The sequence below is a fragment of the Panthera uncia genome, assembly GCF_023721935.1.
Source record: "Panthera uncia isolate 11264 chromosome C1 unlocalized genomic scaffold, Puncia_PCG_1.0 HiC_scaffold_4, whole genome shotgun sequence".
In the NCBI taxonomy this organism is placed as follows: domain Eukaryota; kingdom Metazoa; phylum Chordata; class Mammalia; order Carnivora; family Felidae; genus Panthera; species Panthera uncia.
Window position 1 is genome coordinate 1,533,301 of NW_026057585.1, and position 22,557 is coordinate 1,555,857.

General features: G+C 36.9%; 1 protein-coding gene across 5 annotated transcripts in view; it reads left to right on the top strand.

The window, feature by feature from the left end:
* The window catches only part of ARNT (aryl hydrocarbon receptor nuclear translocator), a 79,670-nt gene that overhangs the window by 20,728 nt on the left and 36,385 nt on the right, over nucleotides 1-22,557 (top strand). For 3 of the 5 annotated variants that reach the window (XM_049616343.1, XM_049616345.1, XM_049616346.1), the window contains exons 2-5: nucleotides 3,888-3,999; nucleotides 11,408-11,452; nucleotides 18,239-18,283; nucleotides 22,492-22,536. In XM_049616343.1, coding sequence (XP_049472300.1) covers nucleotides 3,888-3,999; nucleotides 11,408-11,452; nucleotides 18,239-18,283; nucleotides 22,492-22,536 — 247 coding nt within the window. The remainder of the gene's footprint in view (nucleotides 1-3,887; nucleotides 4,000-11,407; nucleotides 11,453-18,238; nucleotides 18,284-22,491; nucleotides 22,537-22,557) is intronic. The other 2 variants (XM_049616347.1, XM_049616348.1) reach the window with 1 other exon arrangement.

The window sequence follows — 22,557 nt, forward strand, 5'->3', positions numbered from 1 at the left end:
AATTCTAGCTTCATAAGGTGAATTAGTGTCTCCTTTCTCAACCAGTTTCTGGAGGAGATTGTGTAGAAATGATATTAACTCTAAATGTTTGGTAAAATTCATTCCGTCTGGACCTGGAGATTTCTTTTTTGAGAGTCTTTAAATTATGGATTCAATTTCCTAATAATTATGGGACCATTCAAGTCATCTGTTTTATGTGGGGTCAGGTGTTTTAGTTTTTTTTTTTTTTTTAAGGAATTATCTGTTTTGTCCAAGTTGTCAAATTTACATTTGTAAGTTGTTCCTAGAATTACCACTTATCTCTTTGGTTTCTTCAAAGTCTGTAGTGATATCCCTTTTTTTGTTTCGTTTTTTTCCTTCTTTTCATTTCTGATATTGGTAGTGGGTTTTTTTGTGTCTAACTGAGGGCTTGTCAATTTTATTGATCTATTTAAAGAACCAGCTTTGAATTCATTTATTTTTTTAAAAATATTTTTCTGTTTTCAAATTCATTAATTTATGTTGTCTATTACTTCCTTTTGCTTGCTTTTGGGTTTATTTTGTTCTTTTTTTTTTTTTTTTTTTTTTTTTTTTTTTTTTTTTGAGAGAGGGAGAGCACACAGCCCAAGTGGGGGAGAGGGACGGAGGGAGAAAGAGAGAATCCTAAGCAGGCTCCACACTCAGCCTGGAGCCTGATGTGGGGCTCAATCCCACAACCCTGGGATCACGACCCAAGCTGAAACCAAGAGTTGGATGTTCAACCAACCAAGCCACCCAAGCACCCTGATTTTGTTCTTTTTCTAGGTTCTTAAAATGGAAACTTAGATGATTTGACTTTTCCTCTTTCCACTATAAGCATTTTAGCGCAATAAAATTGTCTCTAAGTACAGCTTTTGCTGTGTCCCACAAATTTTACTGTTTTGTGATTACATTCATATTTTATTTCTGTGTACTTTGTATTTCCTTTGAGACTTCATTTTTGATTCATTGATTTTTTTTTTTAGAAGTGTGTTGTTTAGTGTCCAAGTGTATGGTGATTTTCCTGTTCTCTTTCTGTTACTGAGTTCTAGTTTAATTCCATTGTAGTTGGAGAATACAATCTGTGATTTCATTCTTGTAAATTTGCTGAGGTTTGTTTGTTGGTTTATATTCTGGGGACAGAATATAAAGAATATAGGAATGTGTACCTGCTATTGTGTGGTGGAATATTTCTGTAAATGTTAATTAGACCCTGTTCGTTGAGGCTGTCATTTTTTTTTTTTTAATCTTTGCTGATTTTCTGTCTAATTGTTCTGTCAGTTGAATGAGGGGTGTTGAAATCTCCAACTATAATTATTTTCTTCTTTCTGTTATGTCAGTTTTTGTTTAACAGATTTTGGAGCTCTGTTGTTTGGTACATACATACCAACTGTCTTCTTGGTGGCTTGAATATTATATAATGTGCTTTGTGGTCGGTTTATCTGATTATTAATATAGCTACTCTTGCTTTCCTTTGATTGGTGTTTACATGATACATCTTTTTTCATTCTTTTGCTTCCAACCTGTCTCTGCTGTTATATTTGAAGCAACTTTTTGTGGACTGCATGTAGTTGGGAGTTGGGTTATGTTTTTTAATTTGCTCTGCCAATCTCTGTTAATTGGTATACTTACATTAATTACATAAAATTATTAATATGTTAGGGCTTAAGTTTGCTGTTTTATTTTTTGTTTTCTGTTTGTTTGGGTTTTTATTTCTGTGTTTTTTTCTCTGCCTTCCTGTAGATAATTTGAACATTTTTTAGAATTCCATTTTGAGGGGCACCTGGATGGCTCAGTTGGAAGAGTGTGCATTTCTTGATCTTGCGGTTGTGGGTTTGAGCCACATCATATTGGGAATGGAGATTACTATAAAACAAACAAAAAACCTTAAAAAAAATCTTAAGTAAGAATCCCATTTTGATTTATTTATGTTTGCTGGTGTATCACCTTGTATACCTTTTCCAGTAATTGCTGTAGTGAGCATTGCATTATGTCTCATAACATCACAGTCTGTTGGTGTCATTTTAACACTTTAAGTGTTGACATCTTACCACCCTTTAATATCCCCATTTGTAATTGGTATTAATTATTTTTTCTGTATTCATTTAGAAACAGATAGTGTTGTATTTTTTGCTTCAGTCATTAAACATAATGTAGAGGACTCAAAGGAGAAGGAAAGCCTATTGATTTTACCCATATTTTTGCATATTGTTTTTTTTTTAATTTCTTTGATATATGTTGATGTGTTGTGTTCCAAAATTCCTTGTTATATAATTTCTTCTCTGTTTAGAGAATTTTGTTTAGCCATTCTTTTAGGATAGGTCTGTTGGTGGCAAGTGCTCATTAGTTTTAAATCATTAGAGACCGTGTTGATTTCTCCTTCATTCCTGAATGATATTTTCACAGGGTGTAGGATTCTGGGTTGATTTTTTTTTTTTTTTAACTTTAAAAGATATCATTCCACATTTTTTTGTCTCCATGGTTTCTGATGAAAACTCTGCTGTTGTGAATTATTTTTCTTCTATAAGTAAGGTATCATTTATCTCTAGCTACTTTTTAGAAGTTTAATTGTTATGTGTTGGGATGGATTTCTTTAGGTTTGTCCTTTTGGGGTTTACTCAACTTCTTGAACCTGTAGGTTACATCTCTTGACAAATTTGGGAACTTTTCAGATATTATTTTTCAGCTTTGTCCTCTTTCTCTTCTCTTTTTCAGGACTCTAATGGCTAATTTCTAGTGTTGTGTCTTACATTTCACTGATTCTTCTCTTTGTTCCTTTTATTCTGCTGTTGAATCAATCCACTTAACTTTATTTCAGTTATTTTTCAGTTCTAAAATTTCTATTTGATTCTTCTTTATATCTTATCTTTGTTTAGACTTTCTTTGCTGAGGCTTTCACCTTGTGTATTTGTTTCAACTGTGTTAGTAATTGTTGAAGCATTTTTATTGTGGCTGCTTTTAGAATCTTGTGAGATAATTCTAACATTTATGCCATATTGTTGGCATCTACTGATTGCTATTTTTCATTCAATTTGAAATCTTCTTGGTTCTTGGTATGATGAATGGTTCTTTCTTTTTTTTAAATTGAAGCTTGGATATTCTTGTGTTATGTGACATTGGATCTCATTTAAACCTGTTTTAGCCAGCTTTCACTGGCACCACTTTAGGAAGAGAAAGGTGAGTGAGGCTTTGTTATATTGCTAGATAGAGTTAGAATTCCAGTTTGTTTGTTTGTTTGTTTTTCATTTTCCAAATAAAATAAGTGAAAGGATATGTTACATGTTTGCTGCATGAGTAAAATGTATAAACTAATTTTGTGTGTGTGTGTGTGTGTGTGCGTGTGTGTGTGTGTTTTAGATTAACATTATGTCACTATCACAAGCTTTTTTTTTTATTTTATTTTATTTTTTTTTTACTGTTTATTTTTTATTTTTGAGACAGAGACAGAGCATGAACAGGGGAGGGGCAGAGAGAGAGAGGGAGACACAGAATCTGAAACAGGCTCCAGGCTCCGAGCTGTCAGAACAGAGCCCGATGTGGGGCTCGAACCCACGAACTGTGAGATCATGACGTGAGCTGAAGTCGGACGCTTAACCGACTGAGCCACCCAGGTGCCCCTCACAAGCTTTTAAAAGTAAAGGCTGCAGATAGAATCTAGTACTCCCTTTTCCAAACTCTGTGAAGCAGGGAGAAGTGAAGTAGGGAATGTATACTTTCACCAGTGTAAGAATTTAAGAAGAGCAATGTGGATATGAGCATAAGGGTTTTCTAGCAAACTACTGAGATTTCACCCATAGCTTGAGCCTTTCTTCCAAGAAGCTAATTTGATGATGATGATAAGAAGACAGGACTATCTTTTTTAAATGTATATTTCCATTTTTCTTTGATAGAAATGACATCAGATGTACCATCACTGGGTCCAGCCATTGCCTCAGGAAACCCTGGGGCTGGGATTCAAAGTGGAGGAGCCATTGTCCACAGGGCTATTAAGCGGCGACCAGGGTGAGTTTGGATATCATGTGTTGTGTCTCCTGTAAGCCAGCCTGATTTAGTTAGTGGCTGAATCCTCTTGGCTATGCTTAACCCTTTCACTTCAACTGGTTACTTACTACACTGCTGTCAGATATCTTTCTTTAGTTCCTGGATTTTTTCCTTACACAGAATTAACATTTTTATCTAACTTTCTTTTATGCAGGGTTTTTTTTTTTAATTTTTATTTTTTATTAAGTTTTTTATTTTAATTATTATATAGTTAACATATAGTGTTATATTAATTTCAGGTGTACAATATAGTGATTCAACAATTCTGTACATCATTACTCAAGTGCTCATCATATGTGTACTCTCAATCCCCTTCACCTATTTCACCTGTTCCTGCCACATTCCCTCTAATATGCTTTATTTTATTTTATTTTATTTTTTAATGTTTATTTATTTTGAGAGAGAGAGAGCAGGGGAGGGGCAGAGAGAGAGGAAGAGAGAGGATCCCAAGCAGGCTCCAGACTCAGTGGAATGTAGTGCAGGGCCTGATGCAGGGCTTGATATCACGAACTGTGAGATCATGACCTGAGCCGAAATCACGAGTCAGACTCTTGACTGACTGAGCCACCCTATGTCCCAATATGCTTTATTTTAAATGAGTACCCTGAGTTAAAGTGTTTTTTTTTTTTTTCAAAAAGAGCATTTCTTAATGATGCATACTTGAGAATATATGGTTCTAAAAGATATAATATATAAAACATTCCATCCAAGAAAAATAGAGTGCACATTTTCTTCAAGTACACATAGAAGTACACATAGAAGAATCCATTGGTTAATTCACTTAAGAAAAGGCATAGCAAATATTACAAATTTAAGAAAACTGAAATCATACCAAGTGTATTTTCCAGCCACAATGGCAAAAAACCAAAGATAACAGTAAAACAAAGCTGGAAAATTTACAATGTAAATTTACGTTAAATATTTAATATGTAAAAACTAACACACAACTGCATGAGCAGTGGGAAAAATAAGAAATCAAATGCCAAATGAAAATATGTCTCAAAACAAAAGAAAAAGAAGACACAATATTGCAAAACTTATGGGATGCAGCAAAAACAGATGTTAGAGTGAAATTTGTGCTGTCAATCTTTGTATTAAAAACTCAAGACAAGTTAACATTACACCACAAGGGACTAGAAAAAAAAGAAACATAGCTGAAATTTAGGAGATGAAAGAAATAACAAAGAAAAATCAGAAATAAAGACCATAATAAACAATAGCATAACATTGAAAGTAATGACCAGTTTTTCCAAAAAAATAAACAAAATTGGAATTATTTTAACATTAAGGGGAAAAGACTCAAAAACTACAGTGAGTACCAAAATGGAAGAGAAAACAATACAACAGGTAACCACAGAAATACAATAGATAACATAGATTACTATAAACTATTATATACTAACAAATCTGATAATTTAGGAAAAAAACAAAAACAGATAATTCCTAAAAACATACAAGTTACCAAGATTGAATTATGAGTCTTTTTTTTATTAAAAAAATTTTTTTTTAAATGTTTATTTTTGAGACAATGCGAGAGACAGAGTGCAAGCAGCGGAGGGGCAGACAGAGGGAGACACAGAATCTGAAGCGAGCTCCAGGCTCTGAGCTGTCAGCCCAGAGCCCAATACAGGGCTCAAACTCACGAACCGTGAGATCATGACCTGAGCCGAAGTCAGACGCTTAACCAACTGAGCCACTCAGGCGCCCCTGAATTATGAGTCTTGAATGCAACAAGTAGGAAGTCTTCTTAGACCACTGACATGAATGAAAGTTGAATTTAGGAATCAAAAATCTCCCAGCACAGAAAACCTGAGGCACATGGCTTCATCGGCAAACCCCACCAAACATTAAAAAAAAAAAAAAAAAATTAATGACAATCTTTATCAAAATCTTACAAATAATGGAATAAAGGGAACACATTCAGTATCATTCCACCAGGTCAGTACTACCCTGATACCAAAGCAGGACTAAAGCAATACAAGAACAAAGAAGTCTACTTTATCTGGTATAAGTATTGCTACTCTTTCTTTTGATATCCATGTGTGTGCTGCTTTTCCACTTCCTCACTTTCAATCAGTGGGTATCGTTAGGTCTAAAATGAGTCTCTTGTAGGCAACATATAAAAGGGTCTTGTTTTGTTTTTTAAGTTTTTTTTTTAATGTTTATTTATTTATTTATTTTGAGAGAGATTGCAAGCAGGCAGATGTAGAGAGTGAGGGAGAGAGAATCCCAAGCAGGCTCCGTGCTGCTCCCACGTGGGACTGGATCCCATGAATTGGGAGATCATGATCTGAGCCAAAATCGAGTTGGATGTTCAACCAGTTGAGCTACCCAGACACCCCCAAGGGTCTTGGTTTTTATCCATTCGGTCATCCTATAATCTTTTGATTGGAACTTTTAGTCCATTTACATTCAAAGTAATTATTGGTAGATGTGTGCTACTTTATTGCTTGCTTTGTTGTTTCTGGAGATTTTCTTTGATCCTTTATCACTTTTGATCTCCCCTTTGCACTCAAAGAGTCACCCTTAATATTTCTTTTTTTTTTTTAATGTTTTATTTATTTTTGAGAGAGAGAGAGCGAGAGTGAGACACAGAATTCGAAGTAGGCTCCAGGCTCTGAGCTTTCAACACAGAGCCCAACACGGGGCTCAGACTCATGAACTATGAGATCATAACCTGAGCCGAAGTTGGATGCTTAACCGACTGAGCCACCCAGGCGCCCCATCCCCTTTAATATTTCTTGTAGGCCTGGTTTAGTAGTCACGAACTCCTTTAGTTTTTATTTGGGAAACTCTTGTCTCCCCTTCTCAATGATAGACTCTTGCTGGTTAGAGTATTCTTGGCTCCAGATTTTTCCCATTCAACACTTTGAATATATCATGCCACTCCCTTCTGGCTTGCCAAGTTTTTGTTGATTAATCTCCAGCTAGCTTTATGAGTTTTCCCTTGTACATTAAGGACTTCTTTTGTCTTGGTGCTTTTAGTATTTTTTATCAGTATAGTTTGCAAATTTAATTACAGTATGTCTTGGTGTTGTCCTTTTATTGATTTTGATGGGAGTTCTTTGTGCTTCTTGGATCTGGAGGTCTGTTTCCTTCTCCAGATTAGGGAAGTTTTCTGCTTTCGTTTCTTGAAATAAATTTTATGCTCCCTTTTCTCTGTCTTTTTCTGAGACTCCTATAATACATATGTTACCATGTTTGATCGAGTCCCTGAGTTCTAAGTCTATTCTTGTCTTGCATAATTCTGTCTTTTGTTCAGCTTTATTACTTTCTATTATTTTGTCTTCTAGATCAGTAATTCATTCCTCTGCTTTTTCCAGCTTCCTGTTCATTGCATCAAGGCTGTTTCCAATCTTTTTCATTGCATTCTTCATCTCTGATTGATTCTTTTTTAATTCTTTTATCTCTGTTGCAAGGGTCTCACTGATGCTTCTTTTCTCAAGCCCAGTGAGTATCCTTATGATTGTTGCTTTAAATGCCTCCTTTTCCTGAAAGTAGTGAAACCAATGAAACCAGAAATGTCTGCAAAGCCCAAAGATTTCATGGTTGCTGAGAAAACTCAGTTTTCTTTAAACTTTGTGTCTGCATTTTCAAAATTAGAGAATGCTGAACTGCAGTGTATTTCTCCACTAAGGTATTGATATGTTGCTTGGTTTGGAATGCAGAGTCCATTCATTTCCAGAAGCGTGTATGTATTTATGTATTTCCAGAAGTACTTATTAATTGCCTAATTAGTATAAGATATTGTGCTGATTGCTAGTATGATACAAAGATAAATAAGATACGGTTCTTGTCTTTAAGTTGCTTATGTCCTAAAGGGAATAATCATTATACATATAAATAGAGTACAAGGTAGACTATGCCAAGTTTGCTAAGAAAGGAATGCTTATAGTACTGTGTATTTTTGTGTATGGAAATCCCATAATTAGTAAAGATTGGAAAAGCTTCAGAAAAGAGGTTGCTTTAGAAAAGCCTGAGAGAATTGGTAGTATTTTGTCCATTTTTTGGTGTTAAATTTCTCTTCTTTCTTTCCTTTTAAAAATTGTGGAACCAGTATTACAACTAGTCTTTAAATTTCACCCACTAATAGTAATGCAAGAGTGATCCCTGGGTTTAAGTGGTAACATGAGTAACATTTTAAGAGTTGCTACGTCTCCAAGAGTTTTACACATTTTTAACTCACTGAATAAGTAACTTACTCAAGGTTCTAAAGCCAGTAAATGGAAGATCTTTGATATGAACCTTGGGAGGTTAGGGGGGTTAGCTTCAGAGTACACTCTCTTAAACACAGTTTATGTTTTTGTATAATAGCAAACAATTGGAAATGATATAAATATCAAAATTAAGCAGCACTCTCAACAATAGCCAAATTGTGGAAAGAGCCTAAATGTCCATCAACTGATGAATGGATAAAGAAATTGTGGTTTATATACACAATGGAATACTATGTGGCAATGAGAAAGAATGAAATACGGCCCTTTGTAGCAACGTGGATGGAACTGGAGAGTGTGATGCTAAGTGAAATAAGCCATACAGAGAAAGACAGATACCATATGGTTTCACTCTTATGTGGATCCTGAAAAACTTAACAGAAACCCATGGGGGAGGGGAAGGAAAAAAAAAAAAAAGAGGTTAGAGTGGGAGAGAGCCAAAGCATAGGAGACTGTTAAAAACTGAGAACAAACTGAGGGTTGATGGGGGGTGGGAGGGAGGGGAGGGTGGGTGATGGGTATTGAGGAGGGCACCTTTTGGGATGAGCACTGGGTGTTGTATGGAAACCAATTTGACAATAAATTTCACATATTGAAAAAAATATCAAAATTAGGGGATTACGTATTATATTTGAAAATGGAGTATTCTATAGCTATTAGAAGTGACAAATATGTATCAGTACATGGTGTGCCTAGATGGCTCTGTCAACTAAGTGACTCTTGATTTTAACTTAGGTTGTGATCTCAGGGTTGGTGAGGTTGAGCCCCTGCTTGGGATTCTTTCCCTCTCTGCCCCTCCCCGTGCACCTGTGTGTTCTTTCTCTCAAGATAAAAAATAAACTTTAGAAGTGACAGATATGTATCAGTACAGAAAAATGTTCACAATATATTGGAAGGTTACAATTTATGTAATATATCACTCTGTCAGAAAGAAATATGTGTAACGTGTGCGTAGCAAAACTGAAAGGATACTCATCAGATTTCTAGATGATGAGATTATGGGGGATTTTTTTTCTTTTGTTTTTAATTTCTAGATTTTCTGAAATGAATGTATGTTGTAATCAGGAAAAAAATTTTAAGTTTATTTATTTATTTTGAGAGAACGTGTGTGAGAGAGCATGAGCAGGGGAGCGCCAGAGGGAGAGGGAGAGAGAATCCCAAGCAGTCTCCATGCTGCCAGTGAAGAGCCTGACATGGGGCTCGAGCCCATGAACCATGATATCATGACCTGAGCCAAAATCAAGAGTCAGATGCTTAACCAACTGAGCCACCCAGGCGCCCCATCAGGAAAATATATTAAAAGAAGTAATACACATTCTTTTAAAGAAAGATTGGAAAATAGAAAGAATAAAATAGCAATAATCCTATTGCCCCAAGTCATGTCCTATCATTTTTTTTTAGTGTAATTCCTTCATTCTTTATATGTAGATCTTATTAGTAGTTGTAATCATATAATTATATAGATTTTTTTTTTGTATTTTGTATTTTTTTTTAAGTTTTTGTTTATTTACTTAGAGAGAGAGAGAATGAGCCAGGGAAGGGCAGAGAGAAAGAATACCAAGCAGGCTCTGTGCTGGCCACAGAAGACCCAATGTGGGGCTCAGTCTCATAGACTGTGAGATCATGACCTGAACCGAAGTCCAGAGTTAGACACTTAACCAGCTAAGCCACCCAGGCACCCCTGTTTTTGTTTTGTTTTTTAAGTGGGCTCCATGCCCAGTGCAGAGCCCCAGTGCACAGGGCTTGACCTCACAACCTTGAGATCAAGACCTGAGATCAAGAGACTGAAGCTTAACCACTGAGCCACCCAGGCGACCCTAATTATATAGTTTTATATAGCCTGGTCTTTTCACCTAACCATATGTAACCTTTTTTTTTTCTTGTGTTAAATATTTTACATAAATATAATTTTTCATAGTTATATAAGAGGATGTACTTGGTTTCTTATTTTGGAACATTTAAGTTGTTTTGAAGATGTAAATAAATGCTCTGTGAACATCTTTGTATATAAATTTTTTTCTCTTGAGTTATTTCCTTAGGATAGATTCTTAGAAATGGAGTTATTGGGTTAATAGGTAGATTTTGAACACATGATTAGGGGGCTACAGGGAGGAAGAGGAATGAACTGACTGAGCCACCTAGGCACCCCAATATATAACCCATCTAGAGACTCATAATGTGAGGTTATAATACTAGTAGAGATGCCAAGAGTGGTCACTGGGTTAAAGTGGTATCATTTTAGTTTAATAGAGTACAGAGACTAATAGGAGATTGTCCTATCTTGTTACCTATAATCTTCCTAATCCCTTGAAAGTCACTGCTGCTTTCACTAAATACATGTCTTATAGCATATTGGTTTTGCTTCTCACATGGCACTTTCCTATTCTCGCTTGTTTTATATTTTTGTCTACATAGACAGTCCCTTGAGGTCAAGTCTCTTGTTTTCTTCTCATCTAGCATTGTCTTGAGTGTAGCATATATTACATGTTTATTAGATGTATGATGGAAAGAAGCATTATTTGATAACTTTCTGAGATATTAAATTACTCCCTTATATATCATCACTGTTTTGGGATATGTTTCAGAAAGCTGGTAACCTAGCTTAGCCTATAGAAATGAAAAATGGGGGCACCTGGGTGGATCAGTCAGTTAAGCATCTGACTCTTGACTTTGGCTCAGGTCATGATCTCATGGCTTGTGAGTTCAAGCCCCACATCCGGCTCTGTGCTGACAGTGTAGAGCCTGCTTGGAATTCTCCCTTTCCTCTCTGTGCCCATCCCCACCTCCCCAAAAATAAGTAAATGAACTTTTAAAAACTTTCACAGAAATGAAAAATGGACCTGAATTATTCATATTAATTTTTCATTTTGATTTTTGAGTGGATTCCTGTTCCTTGGTAGAGGTTGTACTCTGATGTAAAACTTTGGCAAAGGTGGATTGCCAACTTAGGAAAATGTAAGGTAGCAGTGGATACTCTTTTGATTGCCCAGTTTAGTGCAAGGAAGTCATATAGCTTTGTTTCACTTCTGTACACCTCCTCTTTTCCTTCTTCCATTTGGGTGAGTGTTCAGATAGCTTGTGGGTTGAGAATTTTTAATTTCATAATGCTCTGTATTGGCAGTAGGCTTATAATATTTACTCTTGGCTTTCTCCAGGTTGGATTTTGATGATGATGGAGAAGGGAACAGTAAATTTTTGAGGTAAGATTTTGAAAAATTTTCTCTAGATTTCTGATAATAAAAATTAGTTCACACACACAAAAAATTAGTTCCTGGTATTTCTGACTTGTAATATTTTTGTCCTTAAGGCCTAAGGAGAGTGCTTCATCCTAAAACTAAAGTTTCCTATTATGTTATAACTCATAATAATTTTTTAAAGCAGTTTGTTAATGGCTCTAAGGGAAGGAGCTCAGTGAAGAGAGGGCAGAGAATTCCTAAGGCCCTCTGTTTCTGTTATCTGTTACTGTGTGGTTTAAAAATAATAATGATTTATAGTTTCTGACAATGCTGTGGATTGGCTGGGTTGTTATGGTGTTTTCTTTGTGGTCTTTTATCCTTAAGGAGGTCGTCAGAGTTTTTTTACATGCCGTTGGCTACAATCTGAAGGACAAGTCCCAGTCTAAGTGCTTAGCAAGCCTTTGCTTTATGTTGACATTTGCTTGTGTCCCATTGGCCAAAGCAAATCTTATATCCAAGTCTTGAGTCAGCGTGGGAGGAAGCTAAGGTATAGTTCCTTGGGGGGGGGTCATTAATGTACCTTTCATACCTTCTGATACCTGTTGACTTCTACAGACCAGGAATTGGTATTTGTATCCTTGAATAATGAATCTTCTGGAACACTGAAAATGGATTTTTTTTTCTTTTTTGAATTTTATTAAAAAAATATTTTTTTTTAGCATTTATTTATTATTGAGAGACACAGAGCATGAGCAGGGGAGGGGCAGAGAGAGGGGAGACACAGAATCCAAAGCAGGCTCCAGGCTCTGAGCTGTCAGCACAGAGCCTGACGCGGGGCTCGAACTCACAAACTGTGAGATCATGACTTGAGCCGAAGTCAACGCAACCAAATGAGCCACCCAGGCGCCCCTTGAATTTTATTTTTGAGAGAGAGAGTGTGAGCTGGGGAGGGGCAGAGGGAGAGAGAGAATCTTAAGCAGGCTCCATGCTCAGCCTGGAACCCACCACAGGACTCGATCCTGAGACCCTGGAATGATGGCCTGAACCGAAATCAAGAGTTGGACACTCAACTGACTGCCATCCAGGTGCCCCCTAGACTTTTCGATATATTGATGGAGGAGTTTTTTCAGAGAAGAGAAATACTTATTCTGGCTGAAGATCGATGATTTGGCTTTGTTTTTAAGTAAGGAAAGCAGTAAGAATCAAAGAAAGGAAAATAGCCTTGCCTGCAACCTGCCTTTTTTTCTTTCCAGAGTTGAAAATGTTACGTAGGTGGGTCTACTTTGCTGAGTGACAAATATTTAATAAATAAAGTAGCCCTATTTAAAAAATATATGTAATATGAGTGTCCAGATTTCATTTATTTGTTTTATTAACTAAATCTTTAAAAAGTAATATATGTCGTCAGTTTTTAAGCAGTACAAAGTTATATATAGTGCAATTATATCTTCCTTTCACTTCAGACCCTTCCCCTTAGACAAGTACAGTTTCCAGTTGAGTATCCTTCCAGAAATATTCAGTACATATGTAAGTGTCTTTCAGTGTGTTTGTGTGCATGTATATTCATAATCTCCTCAATTTTTGTTTTTGCATAGAGGATGTCCATATTATAAATTAAATTGCTTGCCATTGTTTAGTTTTATAATGCTTAAGTGCAGTAAGAGACATCTATTTTTTTTTTTCATTTTCTTTCTTTCTTTTTTTTTTTTAAAGTAATTTTTAAAGTTAGGCTTGTATTTCTCACTACTTACTAGTTGCTGAATCCTACCAGATATTCTTGAAAACAACAACCATGACTAGGCTACCATAAAGAAATCATTTCAAAATATTGGAGAAAATAATTCTCCAAGAGAGCTCTTGAGAATTAATGAGTATTAATAAAAGTGAAGAGGGGAAGATATTTCAATTTTGGTGGAAGGATGGACTTTCTCAAACAGTTCTGGAAATTCTTCCATTGGGAATCCCTAATTATGATGATAGATGCTATTAGTGGAACTGTGTTGTGCATATGAATGGCATAGTGGTAACCACTAGTCTTACTTATACTTGTCAATTAGCTCTGGCCCTGAGTCATTGCCTCCATTTCCAAAAAATCTAGTAGGTACAAGAGATATGCAATCCAGAAAAGTTCATTTTTCCTTTCCCCAATCATAAAAAAAAAAAAACAACAAAAAAAAAAAACAAAAAAAAAACTGTCACAGTTCATTTTACCAAGTGGGTCATAATGCCTGAGAGAGGCATCTCCAAATTTCTTTATCTTTTTTTTTCTTTTTTTTTTTCTTTTTCTTTTTCTTTTTCTTTTTTTAAACAATTGGAATTTTCCACTCTGGTCAATGTATGAAAGCCTTACGTGCATTGTTTCTGTAAGTCAGCACTAAATCTCCTTGGTGGATGCTACTTTTGAAAGTTTTAATTTATTTCTTTCTATTGATTTGTTCAAATGCCATTTTGTTACATTCTCCAGACATCTATAACATAATTTTTAAGAATGTCAAGGCTTTGAAACTCTAGGTACAATATCAGAGTTACTAGTGTCTAGAATAGTGCTTCTCAAACTTTAATGCATGTACAGAGCCACCTGGGATTTCTTGTTAAGATGAAGATTCTAATTCAGTAGGTCTTGGGTAGGGCCCAAGGCTCTGCATTCTGATTCGCTCTTAGGTGATGCTGCTGCTTCCAGCTACTGACCATACTTTAAGTAGTAAGGATCTAGAAGACTCATTCTTGAGATTCCAAGTTAGTATATAAATTATAGGTCTTTTTTTCAGTTTAGGTCACATGTTTTCACCAGGAGTTTATAGCATCTGATTTAAAGCGTGCTTGTGTCCTAGGAACAGACCATTTGTACTTGAGCTAAAATTCCACTACATCTCATGTTTGCCCATTCTTCTTCTGCTCTCCTGTTCTTTTTATTTTTATTTTTTTAGTTTTTTCTTCTTTTTTTATTTTAGAGAGAGAACATGGGCAGGGGAGAGGGCCAAAAAGCGCGCGCGCATGCGCGCGCACGAGAGAGAATATTTTAAGCAGGCTCCACACTCAGCGTGGAACCAGACACAGGGCTCAATCCCATGACCCTGGAATCATGACCTGAGCCGAAATCAAGAGTCAGAAACTCAACCACCCAGGTGCCCCTCCTGTTATTTGCAAAAACTGAAAATTCTTAAGGTTGGACTAGTTGAGGATATACAGCCTATGAAGGAACAATATAAATTTGGCTCTATTTTTTTTTTAAACATTTACTTATTTTTGAGAGACAGAGAGACACAGAGTATGAGCAGGGGAGGGGCAGAGAGAGAGGGAGACACAGAATTCGAAACAGGCTGCAGGCTCCAAGCTGTCAGCACAGAGCCCGATGCGGGGCTCGAACTCACAAACTGTGAGATCATTACCTGAGCCAGAGTTAGTTGCTTAACTGACTGAGTCACCCAGGTGCCCCTTGGCTCTAATTTAATAACTGGTTTAACTGCAAATTTTGTGAGACTTAACCTTTCTCCCAAAAGCTCAAAGTTGATAGATCTTTGCTATATCCTGTAGCAGTGAGAAGAGGAAAATTTAAATCATCCAGAGAATAGTGTTTCTATTTTTAATTTAATTTTAACTTATTTTTAGATGATTTTTTATTTCTATTCTTGAGTAATCTCTATACCCATCATGGGGCTCAATCTCACAACCCCTAGATGAAGAGTTGTATGCTGTACCGACTGAACTAGCCAGGCACTCCCGAGAGTAGTGTATTTAAAGTTAGGTTTCTCTCCCCCAACAAATCCTATAGTTTCTGTATTTAGCAGACATGGGTTATTGCTTACTAAGTACCAAAGTTGTTAGGATGAATGGATTATGTTTCCTTGATCAAAACGATAAAGAGCATTGTTTAAGCCGTAACTAAAAATTATCTCTTAAAAATTTCTGTGGATCAACTAAAACAGTGAAAAGATAACCTATGGAATGGGACAAAATATTTGTAGATCATGTATCTGATAAGAAGCTAATATCTATAACATATGAAGAACTATCACAACTCAATAAGAAAAAACGCAACCTGATTATAAATGGGTAAAGGACTTGAATAGAAATTTTCCAAAGAAGATATGCAGATGGCAAACCAGATTATGAAAAGATGTTCTACTCACTAATCATGAGAAATGCAAATAGAAACTACAGTGAGGTACCACCCCACACCCATGATGGTGGCCACCATCAAAGAAACAGAAAATAGGGGCACCTGGGTGGCTCAGTCACTTAAGCATCTGACTTCAGCTCAGGTCATGGTTTGTGAGTTCGAGCCTCATATCGGGCTCTGTGCTGACAGCTCAGAGCCTGGAGCCTGGTTTGGATTCTGTGTCTCCCTTTTTCTCTGCCCTCCCCCCCCTTGCCCTCTATTTCTCTCTCTCAAAAGTAAATATTAAAAAAAAAGAAACAGAAAATAAACGTTAGATAAGGATGTGAAGAAATGAGAATCCTTGTGCACTGTTGGTCGGACTGTAAATTATAAATTTAACCACTGTCGAAAACAGTATGGATTCCTCAAAAATTAAAAACAGAATCATTGTATGATTCAGCAGCCCCACTTCTGGTTATAAATATCCAGAGTAATTGCAAGCAGAGTCCTTGGCACAAAAACAGACACTCAGATCAATGGAACAGAATAGAGAACCCAGAAATAGACCCACAAATGTATGGCTAACTAATCTTTGACAAAGCCAGAAAGAATATCCAATGGAATAAAGACAGTCTCTTCAGCAAGTGATGCTGGGAAAACTGGACAGCGACATGCAGAAGAATGAACCTGGACCACTTTCTTATACCATTCGCAAAAAGAAACTCAAAATAGGTAAAAGACCTAAATGTAAGACCGGAAGCCATCAAAATCCTCTAGGAGAAAGCAGGCAAAAACCTCTTTGATCTTGGCCACAGCAACTTTTTACTCAACACGTCTCCGGAGGCAAGGGAAACAAATGCAAAAATGAACTATTGGGACCTCATCAAAATAAGTTTTTGCACAGTGAAGGAAACAATCAGCAAAACTAAAAGGCAACGGACAGAATGGGAGAAGATATTTGCAAACGACATATCAGATAAAGGGTTAGTATCCAAAATCTATAAAGAACTTATCAGACTCAACACCCAAAAACCAAATAATCCAGTGAAGAAATGGGCAAAAGACATGAGTAGACACTTCTCCAAAGAAGACATCCAGATGACCAACTGACACATGAAAAAATATTCCACATCACTCATTATCAGGGAAATACAAATCAAAACCACAATGAGATACCACCTCACACGTGTCAGAATGGCTAACATTAGCAACTCAGGCAATAACAGATGTTGGTGAGGATGCGGAGAAAGAGGATCTCTTGCTTTGCTGGTGGGAATGCAAGCTGGTGCAGCCACTCTGGAAAACAGTATGGAGGTTCCTCAAAAAATTAAAAATAGAATGATCTTATGACCCAGCAGTTGCACTACTATGTATTTATCCAAGGGTTACAGGTATGCTGTTTCGAAGAGACACGTGCACCCCAATGTTTATAGCAGCACTATCAACAATAGCTAAAGTATGGAAAGAGCCCAAATGTCCATCGATGAATGAATGGATAAAGAAGATTTGGTATATATATACAATGGAGTATTACCTGGCAATCAAAAAGAATGAAATCTTGCCATGTGCAGCTACGTGGATGGAATTGGAGGGTATTATGCTAAGCAAAGTTAGAGAAAGATAAATATCATATGACTTCACTCATATGAGGACTTTAAGACACAGAACAGATGAACATAAGGGAAGGGAAGCAAAACAATATAAAAACAGGGAGGGGGACAAAACATAAGAGACTCTTAAATATGGAGAACAAACAGAGGGTTACTGGAGGGGTTGTGGGAGGAGGGGTGGGCTGAATGGGTAAAGGGCAATAAGGAATTTCTCCTGAAATCATTGTTGCACTATATGCTAACTAATTTGGATGTAAATTAAAAAAATAAAAATATTTTTATAAAGAGTCTTAAAGAGATATTTGGACACTCATGTTCGCTGCCCCATTTTCACAATAGCCAAGAGGTGAAGCTACCCAAATAACCATTTATAGATGAATACCTAAAGAAAATGTGGCATATATGTCCAATGGAATATTGTTCAGCTTTAAAAAGGAAAGAAATCCTGGCATATGCTACAATACGGATGAATGTTGGGGACATTATACTAAGTAAAATAAGCCAGTCACAGAAAGACTGTATGGTCTCACTTAATAAGAGGTATCTAAAGTAGTTAAAATTAGAGACAGAAAGCATAGTGATAGTTGCCAGGAGCTGGGAGTCAGGTGGGGAGGAGATGGGAAGATGATGTTTAGTGGCTACAGAGTTTCAGTTTTACAAGGTTAGAGCCTTCCATAGATCTGTTGCACAACAATATGAATATAGTTAGTACTACCAAAGTGTACTCTTAAAATTTACCATCTTAACCTTTTTTATGTTCCATGTCCCCCCCCCCCCCCCCAATAATTAAACAGAACAAAACTATCCCTAACCTCAGAGTGGTGCTGACAGGGCAGTCAGCTGGGCCCTCATGAGGTCATCATCTTTTTTTGGAGTGTTTGATAAATAAGGGTAAAGGAGAACATCAGAGACCTGACAAATAAGAGTCATGGGTTTTTTAAGTTCTGTGGGATGCTATTACTGTTTCTGTTGCCTTGTGATACTTGTCCATTGGCACTTTTTTTTTCTATTGAATATTTTTACCCCTTTTCTAGTTTTTATTTCAGAATGAAATAGATAACAAGTATAATGCTTTGAGCTAATCCCATTTTTCTCCTTCAGGTGTGATGATGATCAGACGTCTAATGATAAGGAGCGATTTGCCAGGTAATGTAGTAGAGCATCTAGGGCCATCTTGTGGAATCAGGCAAACAAGCATATTGAGTTTTAATTTGATCTCATTGAGAGTTAATTTCTCTGTTCAGTCTTCTTCCTATTCTGAAAGCTGACAGAATTACGTATGATAGGGGTGCCTGGGTGGCTCAGTCAGGTAAGCGTCCGACTTCAGCTCAGGTCATGATCTCGCGGTCTGTGAGTTCGAGCCCCGCGTCGGGCTCTGGGCTGATGGCTCAGAGCCTGGAGCTTGCTTCCGATTCTGTGTCTCCCTCTCTCTCTGCCCCTCCCCCGTTCATGCTGTGTCTCTCTCTGTCTCAAAAATAAATAAACGTTAAAAAAATTTAAAAAAAAAAAAGAATTATGTATGACAGCTATTGTTAATGTTCAGGTAACATGGCTTCAAACTGATGGTAGAATTTACACAGTGTTTTTATTCATATGATGATAGGTAGCTATACATTGTGCTTGCTGGGTGTCCACAGGAACACAGGCTATGGATTTCTTGGTTGCATTTTTATTGAATGGGTCCACAAAATTTGTACAGATAATAGTTTTCTTTTAAAAATGACAACAGGGGCACCTGGGTGGCGCAGTCGGTTAAGCGTCCGACTTCAGCCAGGTCACGATCTCGCGGTCCGTGAGTTCGAGCCCCGTGTCAGGCTCTGGCCTGATGGCTCGGAGCCTGGAGCCTGTTTCCGATTCTGTGTCTCCCTCTCTCTCTGCCCCTCCCCCGTTCATGCTCTGTCTCTCTCTGTCCCAAAAATAAATAAAAAACGTTGAAAAAAAAATTAAAAAATAAAAATAAAAAAAAAATAAAAATGACAACAGATTCGTAGCAACGTGGATGGAACTGGAGAGTGTTATGCTAAGTGAAATAAGTCAGGCAGAGAAAGACAGATACCATATGTTTTCACTCTTAGGTGGATCCTGAGAAACTTAACAGAAGACCATGGGGGAGGAGGGAAGGAAAAAAAAAGTTAGGGAGGGTGGGAGCCAAACCATAAGAGACTCTTAAAAAGGGAAAACAGTCTGGGGGTTGGGGGGGGGGGGGGGGGGGGGGAAAATGGGTGATGGGCATTGAGGAGGGCACCTGTTGGGAGGAACACTGGGTGTTGTATGGAAACTAATTTGACAATAAATTTCATATTAAAAAGACAACAGAAACAATTTTTGTGGAGGTGAGTTTTGATTGGAATAAATTTCTTTAAATTTTGTCAAGATGAAAAATGCTTTTATTCAACAACAAATCCTTCACAAGTCAGATGTTTCGTTTTTAGGAAGTTCATTCTGTATATTATTAAACAGTGAATTGGTCTTTTTTTAAATTGAGCTTGCAGCCACCTCAGAAAAACAAATAATCAAAAATCCAGTGCTTACCTGAGTTCTTAAAATATATTTACTGCTGATTTTGCTAGTCTAGGGACCATACTTTTGAGAACCACTGATGTAGAGGGCTAAGAAATGTCAGAGTAGCTTATAACTATCTGAAACAGTAAGATGCCATTATAGACTTGGAATAAGAGATTTTAATAAATAAAATATGTATGGGATTTTTCTCTAGTAGCACTATACAGGATTGATTAAAGAGAAACACTGTACTCAGGGAAGTAGATGGGAGGCTGTTGAAGTAATAAGATAGCTCTAAAATCATAGTGCCTAGGCTAGAGTGGAGGCAATGGCAATAGGAAAGAAGTGAATTTAAGAGATTTTCAAAGGGTTTATTTATTGAAGTAGATCCTTGTAAACACTTCAGGATATGAACCATCTCTAAAATGAGAAGTTAGTCATAGATACTTGGGGAACAGTTTTTCGAGCTGCATTAGAAAGTTAAGCCCTCAGGGGCACCTGGCTGGCTCAGTCTGTAGAGCATGCAATTTTGATCTTGGGGTCCTGAGTTCAAGCTCCTTGTTGGGTGTAGAGATTGCTTAAATAAATAAACTTTAAAAAAAATTAAAAAAAGAAAGTCAAGCCATCAAATAGTACTGATGGTACAGGTTCACAGTCTCTTTTTATTTATTTATTTTTAATTTTTTTTTTAATGTTTATTTATTTTTGAGACAGAGACAGAGCATGAGTGGGGGAGTGGCAGAGAGAGAGAGGGAGACACAGAATCCAAAGCAGGCTCCAGGCTCCGAGCTTTCAGCACAGAGCCCCAATGTGGGGCTCGAACTTATGGGCCATAAGATCGTGACCTGAGCTGAAGTCAGATGCTTAACTGACTGAGCCACCCAGGCGCCCCAGGTTCACAGTCTCTTGATTGAAATTCCAAAAAGCTATGAAAGCATTACTTGAATTATTTTAGTTTTCATTTGTCATACTTAATATAAATATTTATACATTCACATATTTCATTCAGAGATATGAGAGTAGATAAAGGGATTTGTAGTAGTAGGAATAATGATAATAGGAATTTTAGATATTTAACTTTCTTTCAAACAACTCATTCCTCTAAGAGAGGATTTGTTATGCTGTTCACCTCACATATCCTTGGGAATTCAGTAGAGGGTCTTCAAAAACTGAAAATGTATGTATTTTCTCAAATCTTTGAAAAAAATATTTGTAGTTTGTTAAGGAACTGTAATAACCCAATGAACATTAAGTATATATACTTAATATAATGCAGTTCTCTTGCGCTTCTTATCAACATATGTATATTTTTATATTTTTGTTCTTACTGTTACTGTGTTCTTTTGAATCTTTTCTTCCTGTTGACCATTCATTTTTATTTTTGTTTTGAAGTTTATTTTGAGAGAGAGAGAGTGTGTGTGTGCGGCACTGGTGTGCACATAGGTGTGCGTGAGTTGGGGAGGGGCAGATAGAGAGGGAGAGAGAGAATCCCAAGCAGGCTTCCCCACTGTCAGCACAGAGCCTGACATGGGGCTAGATCTCACAAACCATGAGATCATGACTTGAGCCAAAATCAAGAGTCAGATGCTTAACTGCTTAACCGACAAGCCTCCCAGGCTACCCTCATTGACCATTTTATAGAAACTTTCCCATGTACTGATAAAGTCATGGTGCATGTCACAACTGAATAATCTTTCAGCCTGTTAATATGTCATACTTATGTAGACATTTTATTTGAGGCTTCTTTATCTATATTTAAAATGGAGTTGATTACTGATACATTGGCCTACCAGCATGTTGATGTTTCTTCAGTTGCCACCAACTCAAAGTATTTCAGTTTTCCAGAAAAACTCAGTGGTAATCCTTTGTAGCCCCCTCCAGGGGAGTGGGGGCTGGCACTGGGGATCCAGCAGTGTTGGGGCTTTACAACAAAGAAATGGGAGAGTGACTAAATAGAAATATACTACCGGGGTGTCTGGGTGGCTCAGTCTGTTGAGCATATGACTCTTGATTTTGGCTTAAGTCATGATCTCATGGTTTGTGGGATTGAGGCCTGCCCTACCCGCCCCCCGCCATGTCGGGCTCTGTGCTTGGGATTCTCTCTCTCTCTCTCTCTCTCTCTCTCTCTCTCTTTCCCTCCCTCCCTCCCCACCTCCCTCTCCCTCTTTTTTCCTCTCCCCACTACTTGTGCACGTACGCACTCTATTTCTCAAAATAAAAAAAAAATTAAAAAAGAAATTTACTATTTAATTATAAAATCAATGATATGGGATATCCCAGAAACCTAATTCTTAAGTTTTATTTATATAATTTCTCCAAAGAACCCTGTTTGGCTATTTTGTCTGTGAGTGCATGTGTATGCGTCTGTGTTACAGAGAGATTATATTTTGTGATCATTTGTGACAATGTGATATTCTCATCATGATTTACTCTTAGATTTTTTTTATTATAGAATAGCATATATGGATATCCTTTTATTTCCAAATTGGGAGCAGTGTGAGAATGGTCTTCCCTTGTTTGGTTCTTGTTCAAACTATATATCATTGGCCTCTACAGAGATTGGCAAAGTGCTTTCTGTCTTCAGACTATGTTTATTTATAATGAATATTGGCCTTGCTTTTATGTCAACCTTTGTCCTGTAAGTTAATTTTTCTTTATCCTAACAAATGACTTTTGTAGAGTTACAGGCAAGGTTCCTGTCCATATTTTAATGTTCCTTTCTCTGCATCTATTTTGTTCTATTTCCTTTTTCTTTTCCTTTCCCCTCTCCTTCTATCCACCCATCCATCTTTCTTTCTTTTTTTCTTTCTTTTTATTTTTATTTTAGCTTAGTTCATTAATTCTATTTTTAGGTCGGATGATGAGCAGAGCTCTGCGGATAAAGAGAGACTCGCCAGGTAGGAGAACAGTGTTTTCAG